Source organism: Vanellus vanellus (genome assembly GCF_965231255.1).
Source record: "Vanellus vanellus genome assembly, chromosome: 20".
Lineage (NCBI taxonomy): Eukaryota > Metazoa > Chordata > Aves > Charadriiformes > Charadriidae > Vanellus > Vanellus vanellus.
In genome coordinates, this window is record NC_138925.1 from 3,027,850 (window position 1) to 3,055,847 (window position 27,998).

General features: G+C 43.0%; 1 protein-coding gene across 2 annotated transcripts in view; it reads right to left on the reverse strand.

Moving 5' to 3' along the window:
- Positions 1 to 27,998, reverse strand: part of CAPZB (capping actin protein of muscle Z-line subunit beta) — a 61,765-nt gene that overhangs the window by 5,343 nt on the left and 28,424 nt on the right. For both annotated transcript variants that reach the window (XM_082493704.1, XM_082493703.1), the window contains exons 3-6: positions 27,548 to 27,669; positions 21,649 to 21,762; positions 8,174 to 8,315; positions 7,529 to 7,645 (exon numbers count right to left, since the gene is read on the reverse strand). In XM_082493704.1, coding sequence (XP_082349830.1) covers positions 7,529 to 7,645; positions 8,174 to 8,315; positions 21,649 to 21,762; positions 27,548 to 27,669 — 495 coding nt within the window. The remainder of the gene's footprint in view (positions 1 to 7,528; positions 7,646 to 8,173; positions 8,316 to 21,648; positions 21,763 to 27,547; positions 27,670 to 27,998) is intronic.

Here is a 27,998-nt window from a genome sequence, read left to right on the forward strand (position 1 = left end):
TTCCCTTTCATCTTCACCCCAAACGCTGCTTCTGACCACACGTGGGGCACATTCTCCATTCTCAGCATCTCCTGGCAAGACACCGTAGGCATTATTCACCTTCCAGTAGAGAGGGAAGGTGCAGAGAATACAAAAACCACAACTACCTGCAAGTCTGGTGATGATTTAAACTACTGCAATAATACGGAAAGAAAAATTTGACAGTTTGTCGCTCTTTTTTCGTTTAGACCAAAAAGCTGAAACAATGTTTACTTAACTATTAGGGGGAAGGAGGTACAAAGCAGGAAGGATGGGGGGGCAAGACGACGACTGCCTTTTGCAGTAGAAACTCAGAGTTGGATCGACATAAGTGTATAATGACACCATGCTCCTAGCGTGGTATGTGAACAGGAGACAGGTACCTGAACTAGGTGAGATTTTTCATCGCTAACATCAAAAAATTGGGAGCTGGTACTGCAGAACGCAACACTTGCTTTCTTTCATCGGACTCTGCATCCATGAACTGTGCGAAGGAAAAGACCATCTTCCCCAGTTCTCGAGATTCTGGCTAAATGCGGACAAGCTGTTGAACAATGAACAGTCCCAGGAACCTCAACTGATACAAGATGTGCTGAGATGGCATGAAAACAAAACTGGGAGAAAAATGTAGTGGGAAGAACAGTCTTCAAAGAGTTTTACTAATCCCACTGAATTCTCTTATCCATCTGTTCATATCCCTCCCTCAGGGTAGAGTTTAAAAATCTGGGCCAGCTACAGGTTTCTTCTAATAAGCCAAGCCTCTAACAGGCTTGGGGAAGCATGTAATTTAGTTGGAACCCCGAAGGCAAAAGATAACCTAGAAGAGGGGGAGAAAGAGAACAAGGACGTTTAATTTTTCCTGTAGATTGCAGTCAGATTGTTTACATGTAATGGAGACACGCTGCCTGGAGAACGGATCCAGTTGCAGTAGAGGGAGAATATAAATCTGAACTACGCAAACACACACGTACATGTTACAGTGGGTTTGGGAACTATCAGCAAATTGACCAAATCTGGGACAGCCAGGGAGGCGGCAGTGGGTCACTGACTTCCGCAGGCTCACCACTGTGTCTCCTTCACACCCGGACAGGCCGAGCTCATTGGTAAGCAGCTGAATCTGAAAATAAGATTTTTTTTTTTTTTTTCTGCAAAACGTGTATTATTACATCTCCATAAAAACTGCTGCCAGAAGGAAAACATTTTTATATGCTATAGAAGGCCAGATGTTAGGAGAGGCCGTTTTAATGGAGTTCAGAGTCAGTAAGCAGCCATGTTATACAAACAGCAGAGTTGTTGGGATTTTTAAAGGTTCCTTCCGGTGGCTGTTACCGCATGGACCTAAGCAGAAAGCCTATAGCTGCTTAAATAAAGGGGTTAATTCTCTTTGAGGGGAAATTCCATTCTCTAAGTTGATGTTAACAAGCAGCTCATCTTCTCTCTGTCACTCCCCATCTGCCGTTGAGCTCAGCCAAAAACCTAACGCTCCACAATGAGCCAAGTCCCATCTCCATGGCTCAGTCGCTCCTCTCCCGTTCGAGATACACGCCGCTTTGCTTCCTTGCCTCATTTTCCCAGCCATCTGCTGCAAGTCTGACTCAGAGGGGAAACTCACTCTTCTGGGTATATTAAGCTCTCGATGGCTGGCTGGTCACTTCGGATGTTTCCTACGCGGAATATAGCAGCTGTTTAGGCTTTCTGTAAACTTTCTTCGGAGGAAGAGTTAATACGAAGAGATAAATCAAAGTTGGATAAACACTTTGGTTCATCGTGAAAGTGCCTAAAAATACGAGAAGGATAAGAAGGAAAGTCATCCCCCATTTTGCTCTGAAGAACTGGCGACAACGTCCACAGCTGCTCTGGCCGTGGAGCGACATGGAAATCTCTTCAATGAAACACAAAGGGATGAATGCGAGCCAAAGGCTCCCAAGCCACCAGCTGTGGGCAGACTAAAGTCTCCAGGTGGAAAATATGTGGAATTATTTGGATATCAGCGAGGCAAAATTTGGCCTCTCTCTCCAATGCGTATTTCGAACTGTAACTAGATAAATGAAGGTTGCGAACTCTAAGGAGCTTGCAGCTTTGTAGAAATCAGCTGAGAACTTACCTCATCCCTTCATGGCCTTCACAGATATTTACTCTAAGCACTGTAACCAAAGATATCCCATATCCTTTACCAAATTATACATTCAAAACCATAAGCAAATCTGGGGAGGCTACATCACCTCTATATGCCACTAAGTCCATACGCGCTCAACTCTTCTACTCTCTCTTTTTCTAAACCAGCTATTACACAACTGAACCACTGTAAAATCCATACATTCATGTGAAGCAGAAATAATTTCCCAGACAATTACTGTTCAGAGCATCTCTGCTACCCTCTGCACCCCAAAATACTACTTGGGTAGCAATTAAAGAGACAGCGCCTCCAGGAAACCGGAAAACTGCTGAGGGGGAGCTTAGGGATGGTGACAGCTACAACTTGAAGATCCCTCTGGTGGAAAAGTAGTCCCTAATGCTCCGCTTAACGCTGCAACATCTGGAAGTCGGTGGGATAGGCCTTTACATGAAAGCTTAACTTGATGAAAATATACGACTCTCCTAATTGCAGAGCGTAAGCCTCGGAGGATTTACCTATTATGATAAATGGCAGAATGTCTCTGTGGGTGTTTTATTGAGCAGTAATATATCACAGGGCACATCTTCCCAAATGCAGGGAGAGCTCAGTTTGCAACAGATCAGCCTTCATCCAGCTCTGCAAAATGTTCCACCTTCGCTAGAGAGTATTTCAAGTAGGAAAATCAACGCACATCTGCGCTGCTTTAATCTGAAATCCCAGGCTTCGCTTCGCCTACAACTTTATATCCTCCCCTTCCCACACCTCCGTATGTAAATAAACTACAGGTCTTGAGCCAACTTCTTTCTCAGCAAACTTGCACTTCCTCACAACGTTCATCCTGTCTTAGGAAACACACACGGGTTCTTTGTGCGCAACGCTATCTCCGAAAGGCACCTGTTAGTCTCACTTTTAAGGAGGGGGCTCCAGAAATCTGTCCAACAAAGTGCAGTTTTGACTATTTGCCAGAAAACGGGAAGGCTACATCTACTTTGCATAAAGTGAAACAGGATCAGACAGCTGCTCTTACCTTAAATACAAGTGCTGCCTAATGAAACCTCAAAATTCAGCCAAAGCAATACGGTGCCGCGGCAAACGACACAAGTAATTCCAATGTACACAAAGAGGACAGGACCTCAACGTCTGTCAGGGAGAAAACCATCTGCCAAGCATCTGGCTTGAATCAGGAGGGGGGCAGGAGTTACCTGCAGTCACTGGAGAACGCGCAAGGTAATTGAAAAGCCGCCGGCATTTCTCATTTCCCTGCAAGCATTACTCCCTTTGTTGTAAATTGAAGGTAGCGTGTCCTGTCCTTTCCTCTCAGGCGTACAGCACCTTAATCTGCGGCCCCTCGTCAAGGCAGACGGCGTATAACACGCCGATCGCTCCTTCCCTGTCCGAATTCCAGCCTCAGTCCTTGTAGTGACCGGAGCCCACCAGTGTCGGGCGTGAGCTGGGAGTTACCTCCTCCATCCCAGCCTGCGGTGCGTCAACCCCAAGCTCTCCTGAGTCGCATCCCGGCTTGCCTCCAGAACGGACTGTCTGGAAGAGCACCCCTGGTTGGGCAACTGTGAAAACACAAGTTCTCTATCTGACACTGCATGCCTCTCGGGGCAGGACCACAGCAAGAGAAGAAACAAACAAACAAAAAAAAAAAATCAGTTTTCTCCTTCCAGTTCCACCAAAACCTTCTTCCACAACGTCCTTTGGAGTCAAACCAGAGATGGCTACGTACAGCGTCACTATTTATGGATATCACTCAAGATTAGAACAAAACCTTCACGAGGTGTTGTGGTTTGGGCCACAAGTGTTGTTCCACACAAAAGGACTGCGTCAACAATGATCTAATGAAGTGTCCACTGTGGAGATGTCACCAAAGCTTTACTTCTACTTAAGTTTCCAGACCAAAATTATGATCTACGGATCTTACATGAATTTCTCTCATCCTCTCAAGATAAGTTTATACATGCACATACATAAATCAATGATGCACACACATAAATTATGTAAAGAAATATGTATCGCTACACATATGTGTTTGTGTTGAATACTTGTGTGTGTGTATACACACATTTCTCTATTGGATCAGGACAGAATCTGAAATCCTACATTTTAAACAAAACCAAAATTCCAAACTCCATTCAGAATACATCACGTGTGTTTATTTGACTTAGTCTATACTCCAGCTCTTTAAAAGAAACTTCCATAATTGAACTGATAAAACAAACGCCTCAAGTTCTTATTTTTACAACCACCAAGTAAAGTAAATTAAAGCTACAGAAAGGAGATTTTCAGTTCCCAAAACAGGCCGAGCCCTCCGTCTACCACGTCTCTCCCTCTCTTTCCTTATTCTGTCCACTTAGAAATATAAAATCATAGTGACTTTCTCCTTATAAACAAAGACAGAGACAACTCCTATTGTAGCACATGAAAAACTGCACTGGGAAAACCACAGAACAGTGGTAGTTTAATGAACTGGAAGAGATACGTCGATTCTCAGTGTACCACATCAAAGTAGACATAGGATAGGGACGTGACCTCTAAGTATTATCTACCCAGAAGGTAACACCACAGGGCCCCAAGCCAGCTGTGAGAATGCTCAAACACACAGTGTCTTGGAGAGAGAGCGAGAAAAAATTATTCTTCGAAATTCAGTGCGACATTTAGGAAGAGCCTAAGTGGGAGCCTTGTAGTAACGTGAATGTGGGAATATTCAAGCAATGCAAAGACAAGTTTTTCCGAATAATCTTGATAAAGGCAACCACCCCCCCCCGTTTGTGTCTGATGCGGGGCAACAATATTTCACCAATGGGAAATGACAGCAGAGAACAGCTATTTCTAGACTCTTACTTCTAGACCCAAACTCAGCGCTACCGCGTTGTCCATTCACAGCAGAACAGGACTCCTTGATTACTTGCACCGAGCGTAATCTGCAGACGTTCGGAAGGGGAATTACTGAGCAAGTGTTTCCACATGAAGTTGCAAACGCTCCCCGCAGCATTTCGATGCGAGACATGCCCAGCTCTTCGTCGCTGCCAGAGGTGGTGAATGAGGCGGCATTACACGAGCTGTTCCTTTGCGCCTGCTCCCGGCCACCAACTTAATCATTCCAGTCATCACTCGAAAAATACCCGATTTGCAGCTACGAGGCGAAACTGGTTTCAAAGTAATGGCTCTCAACAGACTTCCCTTTCAAAGCATTGAAAGGTTCTCTCTGCCATCAGTTTATAAGCCAGGATATTACAAAGCTTGTGAACGCTTCAAAAGCCTCCACTGAAACACAAGGACATCTGCTATTCACATTTTAGGATCAAAGGTGGGCAAGCAACTTAAACGTTGAGTTGACCAAAACCACGTACAATTTACTATGGACAAAATTATTTCCAAGTTATGGTTGGGACATCAGATTACTGATATCGTCAAAGGTAGAACTCTAACATACCATTCAAGAGATTAACAAAACCTACTTTCGGGGCCTAAGTTTGCTGCAGGCTGTATAAAAAGCCTACCAAAAAGTAAAAATAAAACCCCCTGTCTGTAGGCGTTGCGGCAAACTGGATTTACAGCAAAGTAAAAGCCTTGCACTCAGGAGTTTAGTCCAGCTACGGCTAAAAAAAATGGCTCAGGACAACCAGCTCCTCCTCATGTAGCATACCTCAAGGCAGCATGAAGATTTTAATTTTCTGCCGCGGATTCTGACGAAGCTTGTCCCGTTAAGCCTACTATGGCATCCACAAACAGAAAATCTCCGGCCCAAAGCTAAATTCTGAAACTCAAGTTTCCATTGTTTGTGCAGAAGCAGTGCATCATTACCCCAGTGGCTTTTTTATGGTTACTTACATTGGAAGCAGGCCCCTGCTTTAATGCATCACATATGAATTAAACGATCTGCCATTAAAATGATGACAGAAGCATGAATCTCCCCACTAAAGCTTAGAGAGTGAAAGTCAAACTAAACAAGGCCCAGCAGTTCAGGCCAAGGTGTACTGAGGACACCCATTCTCAACAGACTCTTGTTTTCCTTGGCACGGCTCTCACGCACCAGAAGGCCACGGCCAGAGTCAAGCCCTTGGCCTCCACTTCACAGCTATGATTTAAAGTATTAGGACGGCCTGTGATTAAATATTTGTCCGGGTCACCATAACTCGGGTGTAATTACTGCAAACATTTTAAAAGAGTATGCAATGCTCAAAACAGTCTCCAGATGCCTCCCCCCCGCCCCCCCCTGCTTTTCCATCAGCTTCTTCTGTAAATCAACAACGTGGAAAGAAAAATCACCTATGTCTCGGGCAAGCTTCTGCGCCTGCAATACTAACAATTCCAGTTCCCCTCTGCAATCACAGAGCCTTCTTTCCTTCGCCTGGCTCAAACCTGTACAAAAACATGGAACTGCTTAACAGAGTCTGCATTGTCCTTTGTATCGAAAGCAACAGTCCGCCCTGGGAAGTCTCATAAAGGAGTTTTAGCTCCTGCCAATCTCTCTAGTCACTCATGACCATACAATATGCCTCCTGTCCTCCAGAGTTTATTACTCCGCTCGAGTCACTGATTTCCACAGGCCAGATCTTAAGCGACCGCATTTCATCAGCGGCACGAAGTAGGGGGACGGCAACCTTCGGCAGGTGGCTGGGGCAGAAGCATCTTCACCCCGTGGAGTCAAGTCAAGTCAGGTCCAGCAGATTCTGCCTGTCAGAGACTAAGACAGCAGCACGGCCCGAACCGTCAGTCTGGCACCTCCCTTGCAAAAACCAGCACTCTCAAGAGGAACGCAAAGTAATTAACACTGGCGCAAAACCCCCAAATGTTTAGAATTTTTTTTTTTTTAGATTTTTTTTTTTTTTTTTTTTTTTTTTTTTTTAAAATCAGTGTCCTGGTAGTGTAGGAGGAAAATACTAAAGGAGGACACTAAAAGATAACCAAAGTCTCTAAGAACAGAAGAATCCTACAGTCAACGGAAAATACCGGTTCATTCATGGTGGCCTACCTGGCTTCTAAAAGAGGTCATCTTGCAGTTTTATAATCCTTTTTGAATTCTCCAGTACGAAAGCGGGCAAATCTTACAGATAAAAATATGTCTGGGTAACACATGGAAATGTAAAAATTTAGGAATACCAAAAGAAAAACCAAGACTTAACAGCAAGTCTAAACTCTTACTGAACGTTTTATATTTTTAATTGAAAGCTACACTGCCACCAAGCAAAGTTCAGGGGCTTGCTGCTAATTACACGCTTCGGCATTAACGGTTTCACTGTGCGGCATACGCAGCAGGAGAATAGACGTTTATACAACACCTCACAAAATCAACTTTCTGTTCCCGACTGGGGCTACTGGGTATATAAATAAGGAAAGGCATGCCTCGGGTCTGCGGCGCACGCTCGTGCCCATGCACACACGTACCTGTCTGGTAAGGCTCCCTCCAAGGTTCATGGTACCAGAACCGGTTTTATTAGTCTGCAGCCAGAGCATCACTGTGGAGGTCAGCTTGTAATGAGCCGTACGACCACTGGATTTCTCCTAGAAGTGGAAGGATAACAAAGAGGATAGAGACAAAAGGTTAAAAACCCTCCAAAAATACTAAACAGTGGCTGGCCCCAAAACCCCTACGAGCAACAGGACAGATACATGTAACTCCACTCACGTAGCACAGTCTGTTTCTTAAAAACAATTGTAAGTGTGTACATTCCCCTAATTTTCCAAAGCAAATCTAGTTAGAGCAATTTAACCTCCTATTACCTTGGGTTTATTACCTAATTAGTGATATTTATCTGTAGACCTTTATGTTAAAAAAAAAATAATAATCTCAGGATCACATGCACAGAAAGTAACATACTTTCAATTCTTCTGGGATTCTTTTTGATTACCGCCCTGACTTATCTCTATCCAAATTGCTTCAGGGAATTTTCAAAAATTAACAGGGGAAAGAAGTTTACAGCCCCTAACACAATATTGCATTGTTCAGCAGAACACCTGTGCTCGTTAATTGTCTGGAATTAACTGGCTTTTGTTTCCACTTAGGAGTATCAGCTGCCCCAGAGGCTGTACCTGAACCTCCACCACGTGGATGGAATCCCAGCATCCCTTAATCTTCTTTGATCCATCTCCAGCTTTCTTAATGAGGATCACCCCGGCAAAACCATGATCCAGATCCCAGAGGTAGACAGAGGAGACTCCACCTTCAAAATACCTGCAGGATGCAATCCAACAGGCACGTTAAAAGTAAGCAGGATCCAAGCCACAGTCAGACAACAATAATAATCTTAAATAAGCAGAATATCTATATCCTAGTAAAGTTTGGTTTTGTTTTTTTTTTTTCAGATGGCACACTCTCACCAGTTATATACCTAGAAACACAGCAGTTTAAATAATTTTATAATAGAGACTTTAATTACAAAAAGCCTGTACATTTCTCCAAAGGAGAATAAAAGCTGTGAGGAACAGAGCTAGCTATAGATTTCTACAGTACTTGAGCAAACAATTCCTCTGATTCCAATTAACTGTAACAGCTGGTAAAAGCACAAGCTACAAAGTAGGCTGAGGGTAAGGCTTTATTTTACAGTTTGGGGTTGGGTTTGATTGTTGTTTTTCCCCCCCCCCCCCCTTTTCTCTCGCTATTGGGAAAGTCTGGAAGTTCTTTACAACAAAGTCCGCTAATTAAGACAAAAGGGAGCAAGCAAGTAGCTTTATGCTGCTGTCTCAAAGGTTCGTGTGAAGCTGACTTACTGATTTATTGCAAATAGAGTTGAACTGAAACCAAGGTTCCTAGAAATGAAGGGATGCTGTTGAGGTTTCCGTGTTATTCCAGCTTCAGATATGGTATGCAATAGAGAGTAGATTACCTAAATCTTAGGTTTCTTGTAGCAAAAAAATACACTCCAAGAAAACTAACAAAGCAATAACATTCGCAGAACTCGCCTCCTTTATAACACTAGTGCTAGGCTCCTTACGCACCAGATGAAATACACACTTTAAAATAACTGTAAACAACCGGGGACTGTAGTAGGAAGGAAGATGCACAAGAAATAATACTGGCTTATAGGAAACTGAAACTGTAACCCACAGCATTTTACCTACTGTTTCCATTCTCAAGTTACCAAACAGCCACAAGGAATATCATGCAAAAGGGAATACTCTTTCATGGCACACAACTCTCAAATCTCGGTGATGAACTCATGCTGCACAGAATTACCATCTCCTTCAAAGAGCTACGGGAAGGAGGAAAGGCAACTTCAGCTGAGCCAGATCAATGACAAGATGTTTCAGCAGTCAGACATTTCTATTCTGTTCTGAGCACCTACTGCCATTCTGCAGGTACATCCGTAAAGCAGACAAAATACTTGGGAAATCATTGTCTGGAGGAGAGCAAAAGCTCATCATCCAAAACCACGAGGAGGTGCTGTGATTGACAGTTCCCAGCAGCTAAGCCGGGAGAGTCACGCAGATTAAACCATTCTGTGTTCCTGCCTCTTACTGTCATGAGCGAGACGAGCACACAGATCTGCAAGTGACTGCATGTTTCTCCTCTTCTGCAAGGAAGGCAAGCATCACTCATCGCCAACACGAAAAACCTGTTGAACCCTCCCACCTTCATGCTGCCCCCCTTTCTAAATGCGACCCTGCCAGTTGTTAATGGCACTTAAGATTTGATTTACTCTGCGTTGTAGACTTTATGTATTAGCTTGGAGTATTGCAGATTCAAGAACACTAAGCCATCCTTTCTACAAGTCGGGAGAAAAGATATTGGAAAGTCAACACAAACAATGTAGGTAACTTTCAACAGATTCCCTGCACTTACAGATCAGTGCAGCACGCTGTTTCAAGAAGGCAGAGTCACCAGAAGAGCCCCAATTCTTTTTAATTGCATGCATCCGAGTCCGTATCAAAAACAATGCTGAGCCCAGGAGGGGTATGTGATTTCATACTAACTCACCACATCATTTTATTTTCAATGGGTGACTACTGCTACTCATCACCAAGCTTCACGTGGGCATTTAAGCAACCAACACGTACAGCACTGTCCTGTGACATTTGTCAAACCACCGATAATGTGCCATTAAAAAAAGAAAAGCCCTTTGCTCTGCAGGCACGCTAAAGCCAGACTTCCAGCAGGCAATTTAAACCTAACAAACCAACAAACACCTTTTTTATATCCTCTGGGGAATTCACAAATGGATTTTGGTTAATGCAGTTAATGGGAAGTGCAGTCCCGCAGCGAACCTCCGTCCCAATCTAAGTGACCCTTCTTTTGATAAAAGGGCAGTCTGAAAGGCCAGAGACCAGAAGCTATTGTCCACTTCCAGAGCAAGTTTGCTTAAAAAAAGAAATAAATTCATACGTAGAATAAGTGAATTCACTCAAAATGAACTGGCAGCCACGGAGAATATTATGGTGCATACAGACAGTTTCCCCATTACCCACTTTATGAGCTTGCTATGAGCATGAAACATTAATTAAGAGAGGGACCGAAACAAGGTTTTTGGAAATTTATTCTTACCTACCGTACTTTGATCCTAATGACATGAAACAGGAAAAAAATAATTTTTATGTGGTTCACCTTTATGAGATTTTACATAAAGGCTTTTGTGGGTATTTTAAGAATGTGCTAAAATGTTGTCTGAAACCACATAAAACCATCTGAAGAACCTCCCGCCAGAACTAACAGCGCACACATGGAAACGCTTTAACTTGCCTTTGTATATTTAATGAACCAAATATAGTATTAATATTGTTTTAAATACCAACATGCTATTTCAATAAAGTTGCTTTGCCATAGCCAGATCCAGTATCTCGAGACTCAAACAACAATGCCAGCAACTGAGCCATTATGAATCCAAGGCACGCCGGGATATATATTAGCCAAAGCCTCCTCTGTGCTTCAGCAATATATAATCACTTCAAAAACTCACTCGTTCTTCATGGGGAGAAAATACAGATCATTGATCACTACATCAGGTTTCCCCTTTCCTCACGCAGCAACTAAGACGCGCTGAAGTGGGATTTCTGAAGACTATCTAAATGCAGGAAAGTCATGTTCGGAGAGGGGAACATTCCTTGAAACCTGTTTTCTTCAAGAAAAATAAAGAGGTGCTACAGGTTAATTGGCTGCTACATAATAGAAAATTGGATGACAGACAGACCGGTAGGAATTTAAATCTACATTCATGAACTTGGATTTGCTGCAAGGAGGCTGGACTACCTCCAAGAAACCCCTTCACCGCAGATTAAAAAGCAGCGCTTATTAAAATCCAAGCAGGAGAGGTAACCAGCTTGGAAAAAGGTTCCTGGAAGGCATAAGCTGGTATCTTCTCTGCTAAAGGAATGGATGGGCAAACCAGGCCCGTCAAAGTCACATGAAGCAGTTGCAGCAAAGCACTTTGAAAGCACTACACAGCTCCTGGATCGAACGTCATTTGCTTTGATCGCCCGTTCTGGATACCCCTGCTCATGGAACGTTATCCTCCCGCACCACAGCGGTCGTAAAAGGTAATCTGACTTCTTTAGAAGCTCGAGTCCTCTCCCAAAGCATCCGAGGCCCAGCACAAAGCAATCAGCAGATGCTTTTGAGGTGTACAAGAGGTTTGATGCAGGAGGAAAACTCCAACTCGTATTGGGATACCCCAGAAACATCCCCAAATGAGAAACCATTTTCAAAGGACAGCACTTCAAAGCAAAGCACCCGCTCCTCTTCTGCTTAAGGACACAGATCCCTCCAGGATGTACTCTGGGTTTACCTACAGACAAAAGTTTGTTAGAAAACGATGAAAAAGCATAGCCTTGTGGTTGTCATGTCCCTTTATTAACAACCAAACCACTGCCAAATGATATCCCCGTCCTCTCTGAGCACAGCCAGTGTTCCTCCATCTCTGGTAAAATGGCTTTTTATGAAGTTGCCCAGGAAGGTGACTAAAAGGCACAAGGCCCAACGTAATCGTTCATTCATTCTCTTTACAAAACTCAGAACAGCATTTCACTCAAAATCAATTCTAGTTTTAATGTCACGATCAAACACTTAAGTTTTATATCCATTACTCGTCAACCACAGAACTCCTGGAAAAAGCTGATTTATACAAAAAAATGTCACACTTAAGACTGACCTACTTTACGAATGCAAGAATAAAAGAAAATATTTAAGCTAAAAGTGATCCAAAGCTTTATGAAGTGTTTGAAGTCTAAGCGGGTGGAGACACAGGGTGGAAACTTGTTTAAGGAACTCGAGCTGTATCCACGAAATAGGGAGACTGTGGCCAGAACAAAGCCGTAACTTCAAGAGGGATGTGATAGGGGAGGAAATCCCCCAGCTTCCAGCACAGACCTCAAGAAAGGAGGACAGATTAATCACTTTGTTTTACGGCTAAAGGACGGATCAGAAAACGCACTGTAACTTTCCCGATAGCACTCTGCTTCTCGGGAACCTTGCAAATGAATGCTGGACCCTATATAGAGAAAATGAGTTTCCACCACACAGTAATAAAAACAAGCTATGACTTTCAATTACACTTCAGAACCAAATCACTCATCCATGAAAACACTTGTGTATTTTCCAGTGAGTAACTGAGAGCCAGAGACACTGGGTGGGTTTTTGTATCTGGCTTATGGTTCTTGCAGTGCAAAGCCACAAAACCCCGATGCCAAAGTACCAATACCTGGAACCTCAGGCTGGCTACGCAAACCTTCAAAAGAGTTGCAGAGTGTTTCAAACTGGCTCGTTTAAAGTAGCAAAATATATATTTCTTTTTTTCCTAAAGGTTGCGTAGCTATTTCTTCCAGCTACAGAAGTTCAGCATAGAAAGGGAAATGTCTCCATCTATTTAGATCAAGACTTCTAAGAAATCCGCCATTTAAAAAACCTACCCCAAAGGAAAATACTGAACCTTCAGCTACAAATGTTTTTACAAGAGTGACAACGACTAAAATCACAATCCGAGGAGCCGGTGTCTAACAGCAACCCAAAAACTTTACCTAAAAGACTAGGTGAGGAAGCAGACATTTCAACTATTATTAAAACAGATGACTGTAATGGCAACTGACTTGGCACAATTTTCACCGAGCCCTTCCTCTGCGCCTGCACCCTGTCATTTCAAACCAGCACAGAAATAGCAACAGAAATATGAAGGAAGTGGCAAGTTTTGGCAACCTATCCTCCACCAAACCCACAACATTGCTAAGGTGCTCATTCAAATCACCTGCGATCCTGTACCTCAAGTGAGGGGAAAACAAAAAAAAGTCTTTGGGACAACAACTGAGAGGTGAGAACTGTCACTAAATAATTTCGGTGCCTGTGTTCTCCATGTAGCTTTCTAGTAATGAGGCACACGAGCCTGTTCTCGAAGAAACGGGACACGTTGGTACCAGGAGCTAACCAGGATTTAACACTTCTCCCACTGGCGTGAGTACAGCTGACTTAAAATTCCTCCATCCCTCCTTCTCCGGTCCCAGGAGTGCGACTGTGTAACACCTTCAGAACCTTACGTAAATACTTAAAATGAAGAAGGTAAAATGTTTGTGTATTTAGACCAGCTGTTTTTCACCACAGTTTATGAACACAGCCCAAAGTATGCTTGTGGACTCTCTACAGGTATTTTACAGAAATTCTTTCCAGCGTACACAGGTGCAAAAATCCCTCGAGCAAACATACCAATCTAGTTAGGTATGTGTAACTTTAATGCCAGTTGTACTTAAAAGCACACATCTGGACCATGGTGGGATGACTCAAACTGCGAAGCAGAGTTGTGAGGTGCAAGAACTCCACAAGGAAGGAAAACAGTATCTAAACAATGGGATCCAGAAAGCTAAAAATCTCCCAGAACCTCCCGTTTTGTGCTAATACCTTTCATTATTTAAAAAAAAAAAAAAAGAGTGTATTGCTCGCATTTTCCTTACCGTCCAATTGCTCTTGGCAGATGGAAACTAATGACCAAATCCCTCTTGAGAAGTCACCTGGAAACAGTTCCATTAGCCACCTAATAAGCAAGACAATGGGTCACTTTGTAACATGTCCAAACGCGTAACCGGTTCATTAACTACCAGGAAGCGCCGACTGCTTACAAATCTTTCACCCGTACCCATCCGTTGGACCAGCGTGCTCCGCAGAGACAGCCCACTGCTTCACCCACCGACAGTCTGACACATTTTAGACTCTGCCAGCCAGAATTCAAATACGGGTAGGAGGGGTAAAGACAGCAGCAGAAGTCTCCTGTGTCATGTATTAAGTTTGCCAAAGTCTGCACACACTACAAATTTCATGTCACACACTTCCTTCTTCAAATAGGCATATATCAGCTATGCTACAAGGTCATTATTATTTAAGTTACTCTGTCTTCAATTTTCCATCATTAAACCACTGTGCATTTGTGAGAACACAAGGTATATTTCTGCAAGCACAGCCGTGCATTATTAGAGATAATCAGTTCTAAAATTCCAAATCATAATAAATTGAGATTTTAAAATTTAGTCTCACTCCATTTTTCAAAGCATGTAAGTCATTTCTTACTAGGGATTTAAAACCTTCAGAGAGCGGTGTTTGAGGACAGTGCTGACCTCCTAATACAAGTCTTCCCTCTCCAGCATTCAGATTTTATGTAATCAAAGAGAACCGTGGGAACCCAAGGGAAAAACTCCTCCTTCGCTGAAAATCTCCGATTCAGAAGATAAGAATGTAGTCTGTACAGAGCTGCTCCAAAATGAAGCACCCAAAGGGGGGGTGGGGGGGGAGGAAATCAGACGAAAAGCAACTAATTTAGTGTTCACAGCATGACAGCATGCTCGATTTTTTCCTCTCTTCTTCCAAGTTTGCTCTAATCTGTGTAATACATATCAACAACTTCAATATTGATTCTGTTTTGAGTTTTGAGCTGCCCGTGGGCAAGTTAAGGAAGGGACCCCAACACTACTCTGTTTACTCTTACATCTAAACAATTTCCTTGGGAAAACATCATGGGTTTAATTTTAAAAGCACACAAACATTAAAGCAGTGAGCATCTTGGCAGTTTAGGTCTGCCTTATGAGACTTCATCTTGTACTTATCAGTCTAACCCGGAGGCAAGAATCTCATAGATGACATAATCCTGATGTCACACCCTATTGTGCAAAACCCCAGCCAGCAGTGAGATGGAAAGTCAGGTTTCCTTAGTGCTAGGATGCATAACAAACGCATCTGGATTCAATCTGCAGGGCCCTTGCTGCGAAAACCACAGTAACTATCATGCCCAAGAGAAAGCCATCACAAAGGGCTAGTAACCATTAATGAGGAACAGTGAGCTAATGGCAATAAAGTCACTTCAAAGCTTGCCATGGGTTTTTAGTTTAGGCAGACCAGGTTTACATCTAAACACAGACAGAACGCTTCTATAAAGAGCTCACAGCTGCCTAATCACTTGGCGAGTTGAAGGTTGCACTGCAGGAACCGAAGCTCCGCGACTGCTCCCCCATGCACACCTCCGGGCACGAGCACCGGCAGCCTGGGCTAAAACCAAACCTACTCATTACACCTCTTACATCTGGCGCTCTCCTGTTATTTACTTGGTGGAATCGGCGCTGTTCCATGCACAAAATAAAATCAATTTTGGCCAAACAGATAAATACAGGAATTGCTTCAAATCACGTGAGAAGTGCCAAAGCATTTTCAAAACCAAAGAGGAAAGAACTCCGCTCAGAGGATCTCATGGTCTATCAGACCAGGCAAAGAGATGTATCGGACCAGGTAAAAGGACACACAAAGACAGGGAAGGAAAATTAGATGACAAACTGCAGCAGCACTCAGAGAGTTAAAGTCTAAGGGCAGTGCTAATGGAGGATTGTCATTTTTTCTTATCAAGACAAGTGGTCGAAGGCTAGTATCAGAGGAAGTTCGAGCACACAGTCCAAAATAAAACTAAAAAAAGAAAAAGGTAAAAACAGCTGAAAAGGGGAAAGCTATCCAGCGGCTCACAGGACATGTGAATGTACTTGGCAGTCGAGGTTTCCAACCTAAACCATTCTACGATGGCACAGAGTTCAAAGACAAAGAGCCACAGAGCCAAAATGAGACATCCCTGAAGTTCAGCAAATCGAGGCTGTTCAAGAAGATAAAACGCACTGATAAAAAAAACCAAAACAAAACAAAACAAACTCAGCCCTGAGCACTCTAAAAATTAAAGGGCAAGTTTGTCTGTCACTGGAAGCGTGCTACTGCCCCTGACCGGCAGCCCCTCAAGCTCTCTAGCACGTGTGTCCAGGGAATTCCTGCAGCCTCTCCTCCTCCAGCTGCCAAGAGGACGGGGATGGATGTTCCGTTTAGGCAGTACCTACGCTGCAAAGAGTACTGCAAACGCTCGGCTGGCAGCGGTGCCACCCTCCGCGCTGCTAACACCGTCAAAAATCTGAGCAGCTATCTCCATTTCGGACAGGATTCCAATCCAAAATTCAATAAGAAGAGGATTACACACAATGAAGACATTTTTAGAGGTCAATCCTCTCCCAGACCTCCTTCCGCTCCTACCAAATTCCCTGTCCAGAGCTCTAATATAACAAATTGAAAATGGATCAACATCAAAACACAGATAGAAGCACAAGTTCAAAAGGCTTTATGGCTCATTCTGTTGAGGGAACTCAAAACCTTAACCAGTAAAAACATTTTCAGGAGCAGAATGATTAAGAGGAGTGTTTTATCTTTTTTTTTTTAGAAGTTGTTAAAAATCAAAAGTACCAATAAATCCAAGTTAACCCAAGAAACAAAGAGGTAAGGAATAGCTTCCCAAACGTATGTCAGCTTATTAAATTGGTCCAAAGTCGCCAGAACTCATCTTGTTTGTAGAAATATTCAGATCAGCAGCATCCTTCCCCAGGGAGGTCTATTTAATCACTTCAGAAACCATTTCTTACAGACAACAAAGAGCGATTAGATTACTTAATTAAAGCACTTATTATCTCCAACCCAAAACAACAGAACACAGAATCTAAAATAGATAGATTTATCCAGATGCCCTGGTCCTCATTATGCTTTGATTTCAATCAATTGCGCACACACACATCAAGCAAAGGGCAATAAATTACAACCATGTGTCTGAAGAAATTATCTTCACGATATTGGAAGCGGAGAGGCACGGCTCTAACGGAACGGTGTAAGATATTAGACTTCCATCTGGGAATAATAACCTACTGAACAAAAACATACCAGGGCACTCGCTTCAGGCAGTGTCTGAGTTAAACCTGGCAGCAGGAGATCAAAATGAAACAGTTGTTTTTTGGGAAAGTGACATGCATTTTGGTAAAACAGATAACCAAGAAGCATGCTTGTCGTTTAACGCATACAATAGAGAGGGAATTAAAACCTAGTATAATTCCTCTTTAACCCAAAGAGACATGAAAGTGCCTCCAGAAAGAAAAGCAGGGCAAACCCTAGAGATACTTAAAGGTAGTTTGCATTAAAACAGACACTTACGGGGAACAAGTCAGCACGGAGGATCCAGCAAAATTTTTCTTCTCAGGATTTCACGATTTGAAACAGCTCCATGCGATACTACAAGACTTCTCTAAACTTATTTTCACGCTACAGTCAGTAAGCGTGCTGGCCAATAAGCTTTTGGGGACAAAACTCAAGTTGAAGACTAGCCGCCAGCAAGCAAATCAGAATGGATTATTTCACACAAATTGTTAACAAACGCTTAAGAGGCTTTTTCCCTCAGAACACCCACGCTAGCAGGTGCCAGCCCCTTGGGAAATGGCAAATACGTGCCCATGACTCACTAAACGTAGGTGGATACTTACCACACCTGATTAGAACAGAAATCTGAAAAGGAATGCAATGTGGGCCAAATGGGACCGACACAAGGAAAAACTGAAACTATCTGAAGTCTTGGGAGACGCCTGAGATGAACTTGATGAGATGGTACCACTCACTGCACGTAAAGGTAAACCGGGAGACAATCCAGCGGAAGCTTGGACTGTACGCCGAGAGCAGAGTGGGAATAGCACGTATTCTCAAAAGTACTTCTTTTTCTATAGAAAGGAGACATCTTCCTCTTCCACTCCCCACAGGAACGGCCAGTATAAGATGTATTTTAAAGCTGGGGAGTGAAGCGAGCACCATGCAGAGCAACGTCTCAGAAACAAGTGTTTACAAGGTATTAAGACGCACAACATCTTTCTGAGACAGCCGGCCCACGTTGGCTAGATGACTGCAAGCACAAGATCCAGCGGTTTAGCCCAACGAGGCTGGCAACAAAGCCACAAACGGCTTTGAAAAAACCTAGCAGAAACCCTCATTATAGGACTGAAACGTCTAACAGCCCAGGAAATTCAAGCACACTGGAGCTGCGTGTTCTCTGTGAATGACTGCTTACTTAAGATTATTTTTGTATTAACTGTTACCTCTCTCCCATAAAACACAGCATAGCTGTGGTTAGAGGAGTAGTTCAAGAACATTCGCTACCCCGCTGGGAGCGGGACAGAACAGCCTCTCAAGGGACGGCTGAACGAGAAGCCCAGGTGTCAAATAAAAGGCTTCTCTCTCAGCATCGTTTTCATCCCCTTAACCTGCAAGGCCAGCTGAAAGTCTAACAGGGTAACAACGGCTGCACTTAAACTCGTGCTTTTTAAGAGTTTCCAACGTGAAGTATTGATTAGCTTGGTGTCACCTACGGACGGACTGTTTGGACAGATAATGCCATCAGAGTGAACAGAGACGACGAAAGTCTCTGCTGGTTCATTCAAGAAACTCTTTTGCACACACAGACACACAGAATTATCAGAGTTGGAAGGGACCTCTAGAGATCATCTAGTCCAACTCCCCTGCTAAAGCAGGATTGCCCAGAGCACATTACTCAGGACTGCATCCAGGCGGGTCTTGAAAATCTCCAGGGAAGGGGACTCCACAACCTCCCTGGGCAGCCTGTGCCAGTGCTCTGTCACCCTCACCGTAAAGAAGTGTTTCCGTGTATTTGAACGGAACTTCCTGTGTTCTAACTTGTGCCCGTTACCCCTCGTCCTGTCACTGGGAACCATTGCACATTGCCTACAAAATAAACACTGTTACTGAAAGGCGGACCTGTTATAAGTCTTCCCATATAACAGAAACCATCATTTCCACAAAAGGCACAGTACTGCACACTGCCAGCATGCTACTTATTTTTTTTTATTGATACATCGACACTTTCAAATGAGCCTGAAATTATTTCACAATGCTGGAAAACCTCTGTTGTCACTGGCTCTGGAATTTGAAATGACACTGATAAGTCTGTCCTGGAACCGAAGCATCATGCGCTCCTTTCCCAGCACTGCAAGCTGCCAAACCAGAAGGCCAGTGACACCTTTAATCGACATCGCACGGCTCCGACCGACTTCTGGCTTTACAGCGGGTACACGGTATGAGTTTCCAGCTCTAGCAGCCCATGGAAATTACATCACTGCAATTGCCATCTTGTTCCCGCTACAACCTTCCCCATACTTCAGACTCCCACATGGCTCCCGCAGCTGTTACGCCGGTAATTGTTACAGCCATTCCCAACCTGATATGTTGGCAAGACCAGCGAGCAGCAGTGCGAAAAGCTGGCACTTGTTAACCCCCCCCCTCATTTCCGCCCCCTCTCACGTCCAAGTAAAAATTAAGCTTTTGCCATCAAAATACTAAATCCAATTGTCTTATTAAGGAAACTGCAGAGTCCAACTACTAGAACAAAAGCACGTTTCTATCCAAATCTCTCTTGTAGGTAAAGTACAAACAATTTCCAATTTCAAGCATGAGGAACTCTTCAAACGGTCAGGTTAAGTTTCCCTAACTTTGCAAATTCTTTCCAAAAAAATGCCACAGTTTTTACACCACTCAGCAAAACGTAAGCCACCCTTCTCCTCTTTTTCTGACACATTTTTGAGATCATAACATGCATCAAAGCGCACTGTGCTGACAGATGCGCTTATCTAGTCTGACTCCACTGCAAGCCATAATGCCTCCGTCATTTCTGGCTGATGACACGAGAATGAAGTCTTTGTGAGAAATCCCTCCTGTATCCCCTCTAACAATGTATTGCCTGTAAAACTTGGACTGACAAACTGAAAGATGAAATTTGAGACAATCTCACTTTTTACTTCCATACAATATATTAAGACTTCTGTTGTTCCACATGTTGAACAGGGTTCAACAGATTTACCTGAGTCTGAGAGTAACCTGTACCGCGCTTTCCTTCCTGCAAATGAAACCTTTTTAAAGGAGTTAATTGTATCCAGCTGTGACTTCACAGTCATCTGATCAGAGAGGGATTTAAAAAGACAACCTTGGTTCCATAAACCTACTCATTTTCATCTTAGTGTATAAAAAACCCTACTGGTCCTGCTCTCTTCTGCACCTGGGGAGTAACTGCAAACCTCTCTTTGCTGCACACGCAAAATTCCTTTCTTCCAGTAAGTTCAGATGCCAATAACGACTGTTACTTACAAGGGAAGTTGGATACCTATGAAAATCAGTAAAAATTTAGTCTCTGTAACAGAAGTGCAAAGATTACACATTTGGACAGGCTACATTTACACCAAGCCACATCTTAAAATGAGTACAAAATCTAGCAAAAAAAGTACCTGCTTTTGTTAGCATTGTAGTAGTACAGTGACACGTGCTGAACCACATCTAAGGATGTGTTTTATCTCCATTTTTGGGCAACACAAAGAAGCAATGAGGTTTGGTCACCCTTTTCACGGTCGTTAGGCATCTCCAATAAGAAAGCAGCCCGTTACTAGATAAAGCAGTAAGTTCATTTTGCTTTGCAACACACACTCGCTTTTTAGATTTAGCATTACTATTCCCCTCCCATCGCTGCTTAGGAGACCACAATCTATAAAGACGACAGCCAAACCTGCTCACGGCTGGAGATCTCGGGTGCGACTGCAACGCAAGACCAGTGCAGCCCCACCTTTTAGAAAAATTGTTCAACTGACACGTCACCCGGACAGATTCCTATTGCTGCTTTAAAGAAGACACTGCATAACCTGCATTTATCTTACACATGCTCTATTAATTCCTTTGCTTTCCCCCTCTTTAACAAGACAGAACCTAAAACAAGCATCAGAGAATGACCCTTGCAGCAGAAGTACGTTAATCCCCACACAATTGCTGCGTTTCAGCGTACTAGCGCCTGTCATTTTACTGGAAGATGTGAAAGTTGCTGCTACAGATATTTTGAGAGAGTACAGTCTTGAGGGAATGGAAAAAGCAGATGGTTTAAGACTGAACTTGGTCAAGATCAAAGAGAACACAGGTCATTTCAGGACAAAGACGCCATTAATCTGTGAAAGGGCGGAAGGAGGCAGGAAAGCACCTCAGCATCTGCCTTTAGCATCAGCTGACAAATTTGATCATGTTTTCGTATCGTGAAATCACAGCAGACACGCTTCCCAACAGCAGAGCAGCAGCTGCCTACCCTTCTTCCTCTGCTATACATTGGTATGCCACTCTCAGAGGCAGCTAGTGACCACATTTTTAGACTCATTGCGTGTACTGCAGGCCTGCTGAAGGAAACAAAGAAAGCGGAGGGCTCTGTAGGGTAGAGCTGACATACAAGTCTCTGTACTGGTCAAAGGCATTGTTGGCTTCCACCTCCAGCTTGCGCAGGCGAGCAGATGGCATGGCACCGTCTTCCAGGGGAGGATCGTATTTGTTACTCCACGGTGATCTGCCAAAGAGAAAAGAAAAACAGAGAGAGTTAGACAACCGAGACAAACTCCGAAAGGTTTTGAGATCGGTGGGTCTGACCTGATCCACAGACGCTGAACTTCCAAAAAAACCCCAAAGGTACTGAGGGCCGTCTGTCTGCAAGAACTTCACCCTCAAAAGCCATTTCAAACACTGACAAAAAGGGGACACCGACTCCTCAAAGCTTACAGTGTACCCGGGGAAAACCGCCCGTCTTCAAGTTTCTACTATGTAAATAATCACGCTTGCGTTTGAATCTGTTCCTTCTTAAATATTCAGAAATGAGGCCTCAGCTGCTGCACATTACATATTGAAAATTATTTTCATGCAAATACAAATAGATTGTGTAGTTTATTTGGGATCTGACAGTATTTGAGCCAAACACTGCTGTCCACAATTGAGGTCCAAATTCTCCTCCACCATTTTGCTTTGAAGTAAACTCTGCTTTTAGCATAACATTAGGAAAACATTTGAACAGTGCGAAGGATTTAACAGGGTTTGTAAAGCTACAGGTTTTACTGTGGTTTCTGCAGGTGTGGAAGAGATTCTGTGCTCTTAATGAAAGATTTGGTATTAAAAGATTAATGGAACCTTTCGCCCATCTGCTTGAGACTTTCATAATTCCCATTCTGTAAAACTGCATTCTCCTTTTCATTTCCCCTGTGAATAACCAACTTACATACATCACTGCTAGTTTAAAGAAAGGTACCTCTACCCTTTACCTACTCACTTTTCAAAATACTCCAGCCTACTAACACTTGGTCTTAATGCAGTCCATACGTAAGGGCTTTTTTCTCAGTAGCCATTTGTTATTCATTTCTCCGAAAGGCGTCTAGTTTTGGCATCTGTTTAATGCAAAGCATAAAGAACAGCCTCCGCTGCATTCCGGCTTAGTGCTTTCACAACACTTCACTCCTCCCTACCACATCTGACTCAAAAGGTGAGACACCAGGAAAAGCTAAATCATTATGTCACATCCAGCTGGAGCAATGGTTTTCAGGTGGCGGGTCTCCTTTTAAAACAGCCGCTTAAAACTCGGTTGGCTTTGGAGAAAAGTCAACAGTTACAGCAGTGCTCCTTTACCTAACAATTCTCTGAAATCTGGAAGAGATTCGCATAAAAAATCCCCACTGGCGCTATCTGTCGGATTCCCAAATGGCACACCCGCACCCATCAGGCAGGAGACACAAAACCGAAGGACACAGGAGAAGCTGGGGCAGACAGAGCGCTGCCCTTGCTAGCAGGCAGTCTGCAACAGCAAAGCCAGGGTTCACGGGCCAGGCAGTGCAGCAGCATTCATTAGGATGCGATTACTTTTTCTTTCTCTACTAAATTTTAAAAGGCAGATTCCCAAAAAAAAAAAAAAAAAAATCTATTGTTTTCTGTAAATTCGGAATGCTCTGCTTCCCCGTCACGTACGAGGAAATTGGTGAGCAGAGAATCCATACAGAAGCCACAGTCAAGATACTTTAATTGTAAACATCAGATGCCTTTTGCAGGCTGGAGGAATGGGATTTAAGGGAAGCCTGGTAACATAGATTCTTCCCGCTAGCAGATTGTGGCATTTTCAACCCATTAGAGTCAGAGCCAGCAGCAACTTCACCTATTAAAAAAAAAAAAAAAAAAAAAAAGAAAGCCTCATAACACAACCCCATTATTTTTTTTTTCTTTTTTTTTTTTTTTTTTGTGGAAGAGTACTCACAACACATTTAAAAACTTAAATGGAGTCTATTTGAAGCAAGACAGACAGACAAGCACTTAAATTTCAAAAGTCAGACCTCTAATTTCCCTAAAAGAGAATGTTTTTTGTTTCAGCTAACAGGTTTCAGTGTTGTTGGCACCAAAATCCCCATAAGGATTCCATTTAATAGAGTAATCAAACATACTTAGAGTGGAAATGCACGGACAAAGTCAGGGACCTTGAAGTCTCATAGAAAAAAAAAAAAAAAATCAATAGAAGCTCTGCCTTCGCAATGTGGATTCCACAGCTGTTTGATATCCCCCACAAACCTTTGTTATTACAGGAGCACTCACAGAAGTGCACACCACAGGCTGTTCCCACAAGCAGCAGTACGATAATACGACAAAACCTGAAAATTATTTATGTATGAAGATCCAAGAGAGACTCCAAAGAGACTCTGAGAATACCTTCCGGTCTGATCTGCGTCCGACATGGAGAAAATCAAGTCTGTTTAAATATGAGGATGAGGAAGGAGTAAACTGTGCTGGGCTACGCATTAGGGTATTCATTCTGTGTGTCGCCCCATGAAAGTGGTGGAGTTACCACCTGAATGGCCAAACATCCCGCAGCAGCTTTTTTTTTGTTTGTTTTTCAAAGGTAATTCCCAGTCAAATTGTAAAGCCACTCAAAATAAAACCCCTATAAAACTTGATTCTCAGCGAGAAAGTCTGGCTACCTAGCTCCACCTTTCCTGCCAAAGGAGCGAGCGGCTCAGTTGTCTGCAGAACGCTTTGAAATCCTTGGATTAGTGTTAAAAGAAATGCAATTAGCAACCTCTCCAATGAGAAAACTGGTGTTTAGTTTGAAGCGTGCAGTAACTGGAGATGCGTAGCATGTTGCAGGCGGGGAATAGCATTTCTTGGGACTTCTAATAGAGCGTGTGCTTCTGAAAAACCTTTGTGGAAATATCAAAAGCTTTTAAAAGCACGGTACGCTCCTCCTAGATTTTGGCCTAATTGATTAAATTAGTGTAAGAGCCACTTCCCAGTAACAACTTCAGATTTTATGAGGTATGAGTAACAGTGTCTGAACACAGGCACAGAATGGGATTAACACACGCACATGTGAGCGTCGCTGGGTTTTCAAAGGCTTTTGCTTTGTGCTGAAGGAAAGAATTTACTTCACCAAACAGAGCTGAGACCAATCAATTCCAGAAGGAAGAATCACTTCAATCCAGAACGCTTGAATCAAAAGCCTTCAAGAACAGCATTCTTTAATGCCATCAATTAGTACATTATGCCTATTCTATACGAACAAACGAAATAGCTTTTCTGAAACCCCATTACTTACTAAGTCCTGAAAATTTCAAAGTGGTTTAAAATACATAAGTCCTCCTGCTTCCTTGCAACTATTTAAGTACCTTCTCAGAAAGAAAGAGACTGAGCAAATTTCAGAGGCAAGCATGACACTAACCTTAAAGAAAGGGCTGCCACATGCACTAATTAAACACGGAGAAGCGGGGAGGGAGCAAGTGTTATTAGTTACTGCAGCATGTCACAATAGTGTTTAACAAGTGCCTTTTCAAGTTTCCTGTGCCTCTGGTGATAGATGCTTGTGTCAACAGCCTAAATAGGACGCAAGGGGACTGGGAGAAACATATCGCAACTGCAGTGAGAAAGCAGCTCTTGAAAGACCCACAAGAAATGCAGGATCTAAAACCCCTTCTCTTGCATCTGCCCGAGGGGATGCAGCTGCGTGAGTGCATCTTGTGGAGGGCAGAAGCTATAAAACTCTGTTCTAGCTACTAATTTAGAACCGACTAAATGCATGTAGCTGCTAACACAGATCTGACCAACTCAGACATACACGCTTAATGCACAAATGCTTTTAAAAGGCACCAGGCTCTTTTGCAGAAGGCTGAACAAACTTTCCATGTTAGAATAGTACCCTAAGGAACACGAGTGAACACTCCGCCTTAGGGATCCCCATACTTCTTGACCCACTGCAATAGGTTATATTTAAAAAAACTCATTCCAATCCCTAAAGGGGCTCCAGGAGAGCTGGGGAGGGACTTTTTACAAGGGCATGTGGTGATAGGATGAGGGGGAATGACTTTAGACTGAAAAAAAGGTAGATTTAGATGGGATATTAGGAATAAATTCTTGGCTGTGAGGGTGGTGAGCCCCTGGCGCAGGGTGCCCCGAGAAGCTGTGGCTGCCCCATCCCTGGAGGTGGTCAAGGCCGGGTTGGACGGGGCTGGGAGCAACCTGGGCTGGGGGGAGGTGTCCCTGCCCAGGGCAGGGGGGTGGGACTGGATGATCTTCAAGGTCCCTTCCAACCCACGCCATTCTATGATTTTGTGATTCTATGATTCTGATATACACTCAGCCACAATCCAGATGCACTGTCAAACTTTGCATCCATTATCAGTCTCCTCCTCCCATTTCTAGGACAAAACGAATCTCCACATATTCTCTGGGTAAAACACCTACGGACAGGTATGCTTTCAGTTTAGGTAAGTACCTTTCCTGCAACTCCAAGCAATTGAAACCAATTAGAGTCCTTTATAAGCTTACCTGCTTCAGCAACGATGGCCCGAGCCAAAGAAAAATATATTGTTAAAATGTTTTCCAGAATTCCACTTTGAAATAGAATTCTTGAAGCATTCTGGCCAGGTTAATGTAAACCACTACTGCAAATCTGCAGAAAGCAAAGCTAAATTCTTACTGTAGACCAGTTCCAATTGTTGGCACTAAAAATGCAAACTATGACACCAAAGCTGCACGGAGAGCCGGAGATGTAACTCTAATAATCATAACCAGAAGCAGTAGAATGGTTGAGCTGCTAACTCAGGACAGAAAATGAATGGTGGTCATTACTTCACAGCCTAGTACCCTTCGTTAAGAGAAAAGAGTAAAAGCTCGGTGATGCAATACTCACAAAGGTTTCTGGACTACAAGCTTTGTGATTCTTAATTAAATATTTGGAACTATGCCACTGTCACTACTGCCACAAAAAAAAGTCAGGCAATGCAAAAAAGGGGGGGAAAAATGGCTCAACAAATAGTTGAGCGATTACAATTGCTCAACTGTAATCATCCTAATGGTAGGTATAGAATAAAAATGTTGAGAGAGAGACTGCGTTCAAATTGGCAGCCAAAAATACTGAAAACTCATTGTACCATTCCAGTATTACAGCCCATTCTACTTCAAAATTCATAATATTATAATTACATAGAGCTTATATTGTTCAAATATTTTAATTGGGTTTTGTCTACAGTCCTCAGAATTAATTAGCTATTTCGGTAGAGAGGGATTCCCTTTCTTTGCTAAAATCTTGGCCCAAGGTTTTCATAGAGAACTAATGACATTGCATGTCCAAAGTCAGGCTCAACCCCTCACAAAACATGAGCGAAAGAGCCTTTCCCAGCTGGCACGTCCACCTTGTTTTGTACAAGAAGATGACTGTTTAAACTAACTGCTTGCATCATCGCTTTTCTGTTGTTATCCATTCCAAAGATTTTACAGCTCAATTTCATACCAAGGCCATTTTTTTTTTTTTTTAGAGACCCGACTGATTTTAATTCTCTAAGATAAAACTATGCTACAGAAAGCCTAAGAGAAATGTGTTAGTCACCCCTTTAACAAGGTAACAACATCACATTTTAGGCTTCAGTGAATGACTGCAAATCACAGTAAAGAAAACGTGCAGAAACACAGTGGTTTCTAGGATAAAACACATCTTGTTCGAGAGACAGACAGTGGGGACCTGCCTTGCAAAGTTCATCAGATTAGAAACCATACAACCACATTATCTGAAACTGAAGCACTCTACAGTGGTCTGGAGATGACGATGTTTATGCTCTTTCGGATTAGGGAAATACCACGAACAACTTCCATAGTCACTGTCTTACTCAAGAGAATAGGATTTGAAATAGTCCCAGCTTCATCACCGAGGAGAGTTTAATGTGATTAAATTTCTTTTTTTTGGCTAAGAATAAGAGGGAAAAGGGATTGCAATACCTGTACATAACTCTCATTTACAAAGTAAACCAGTTCGTTTCTCATGGTGGATATGAACTCACCTGTATGAGTCTCCATCTCTGTTGTAGTCACACAATAGATAGTCTTTTCCTACCACCTTATCTCGCGCAATCTTCAATGGCTGATCAACAGAGGAGAGGAGATCTTCACAGAGGCTTGGGACCTGATGGTTTGGAGAAGAACAACAGGGAGAGAAGAGAGGGTAACACATTAAGGTTAAAAGAGACTGGCATCCCTAAGAACAGATTTTGTTATTAATAGCCCACATCTGTCCCAAAGCCAGAAACCCTTTAAAAAAAACCCAACAAGCAAGCTGCACTTAAGTTACAACGCAATCCTATGCTCCCACCTCCAATAATTTCACATTTAATTACCTAACCACTAGTGTGGTCCAGTACACTTAAATATATACAGTTGCCATGTTAGCTTCTTGCCAAAGAGGGCCAGTAAAGCGATTGTCGAGGACTGATGAATAAAGGTAAATATTTATAA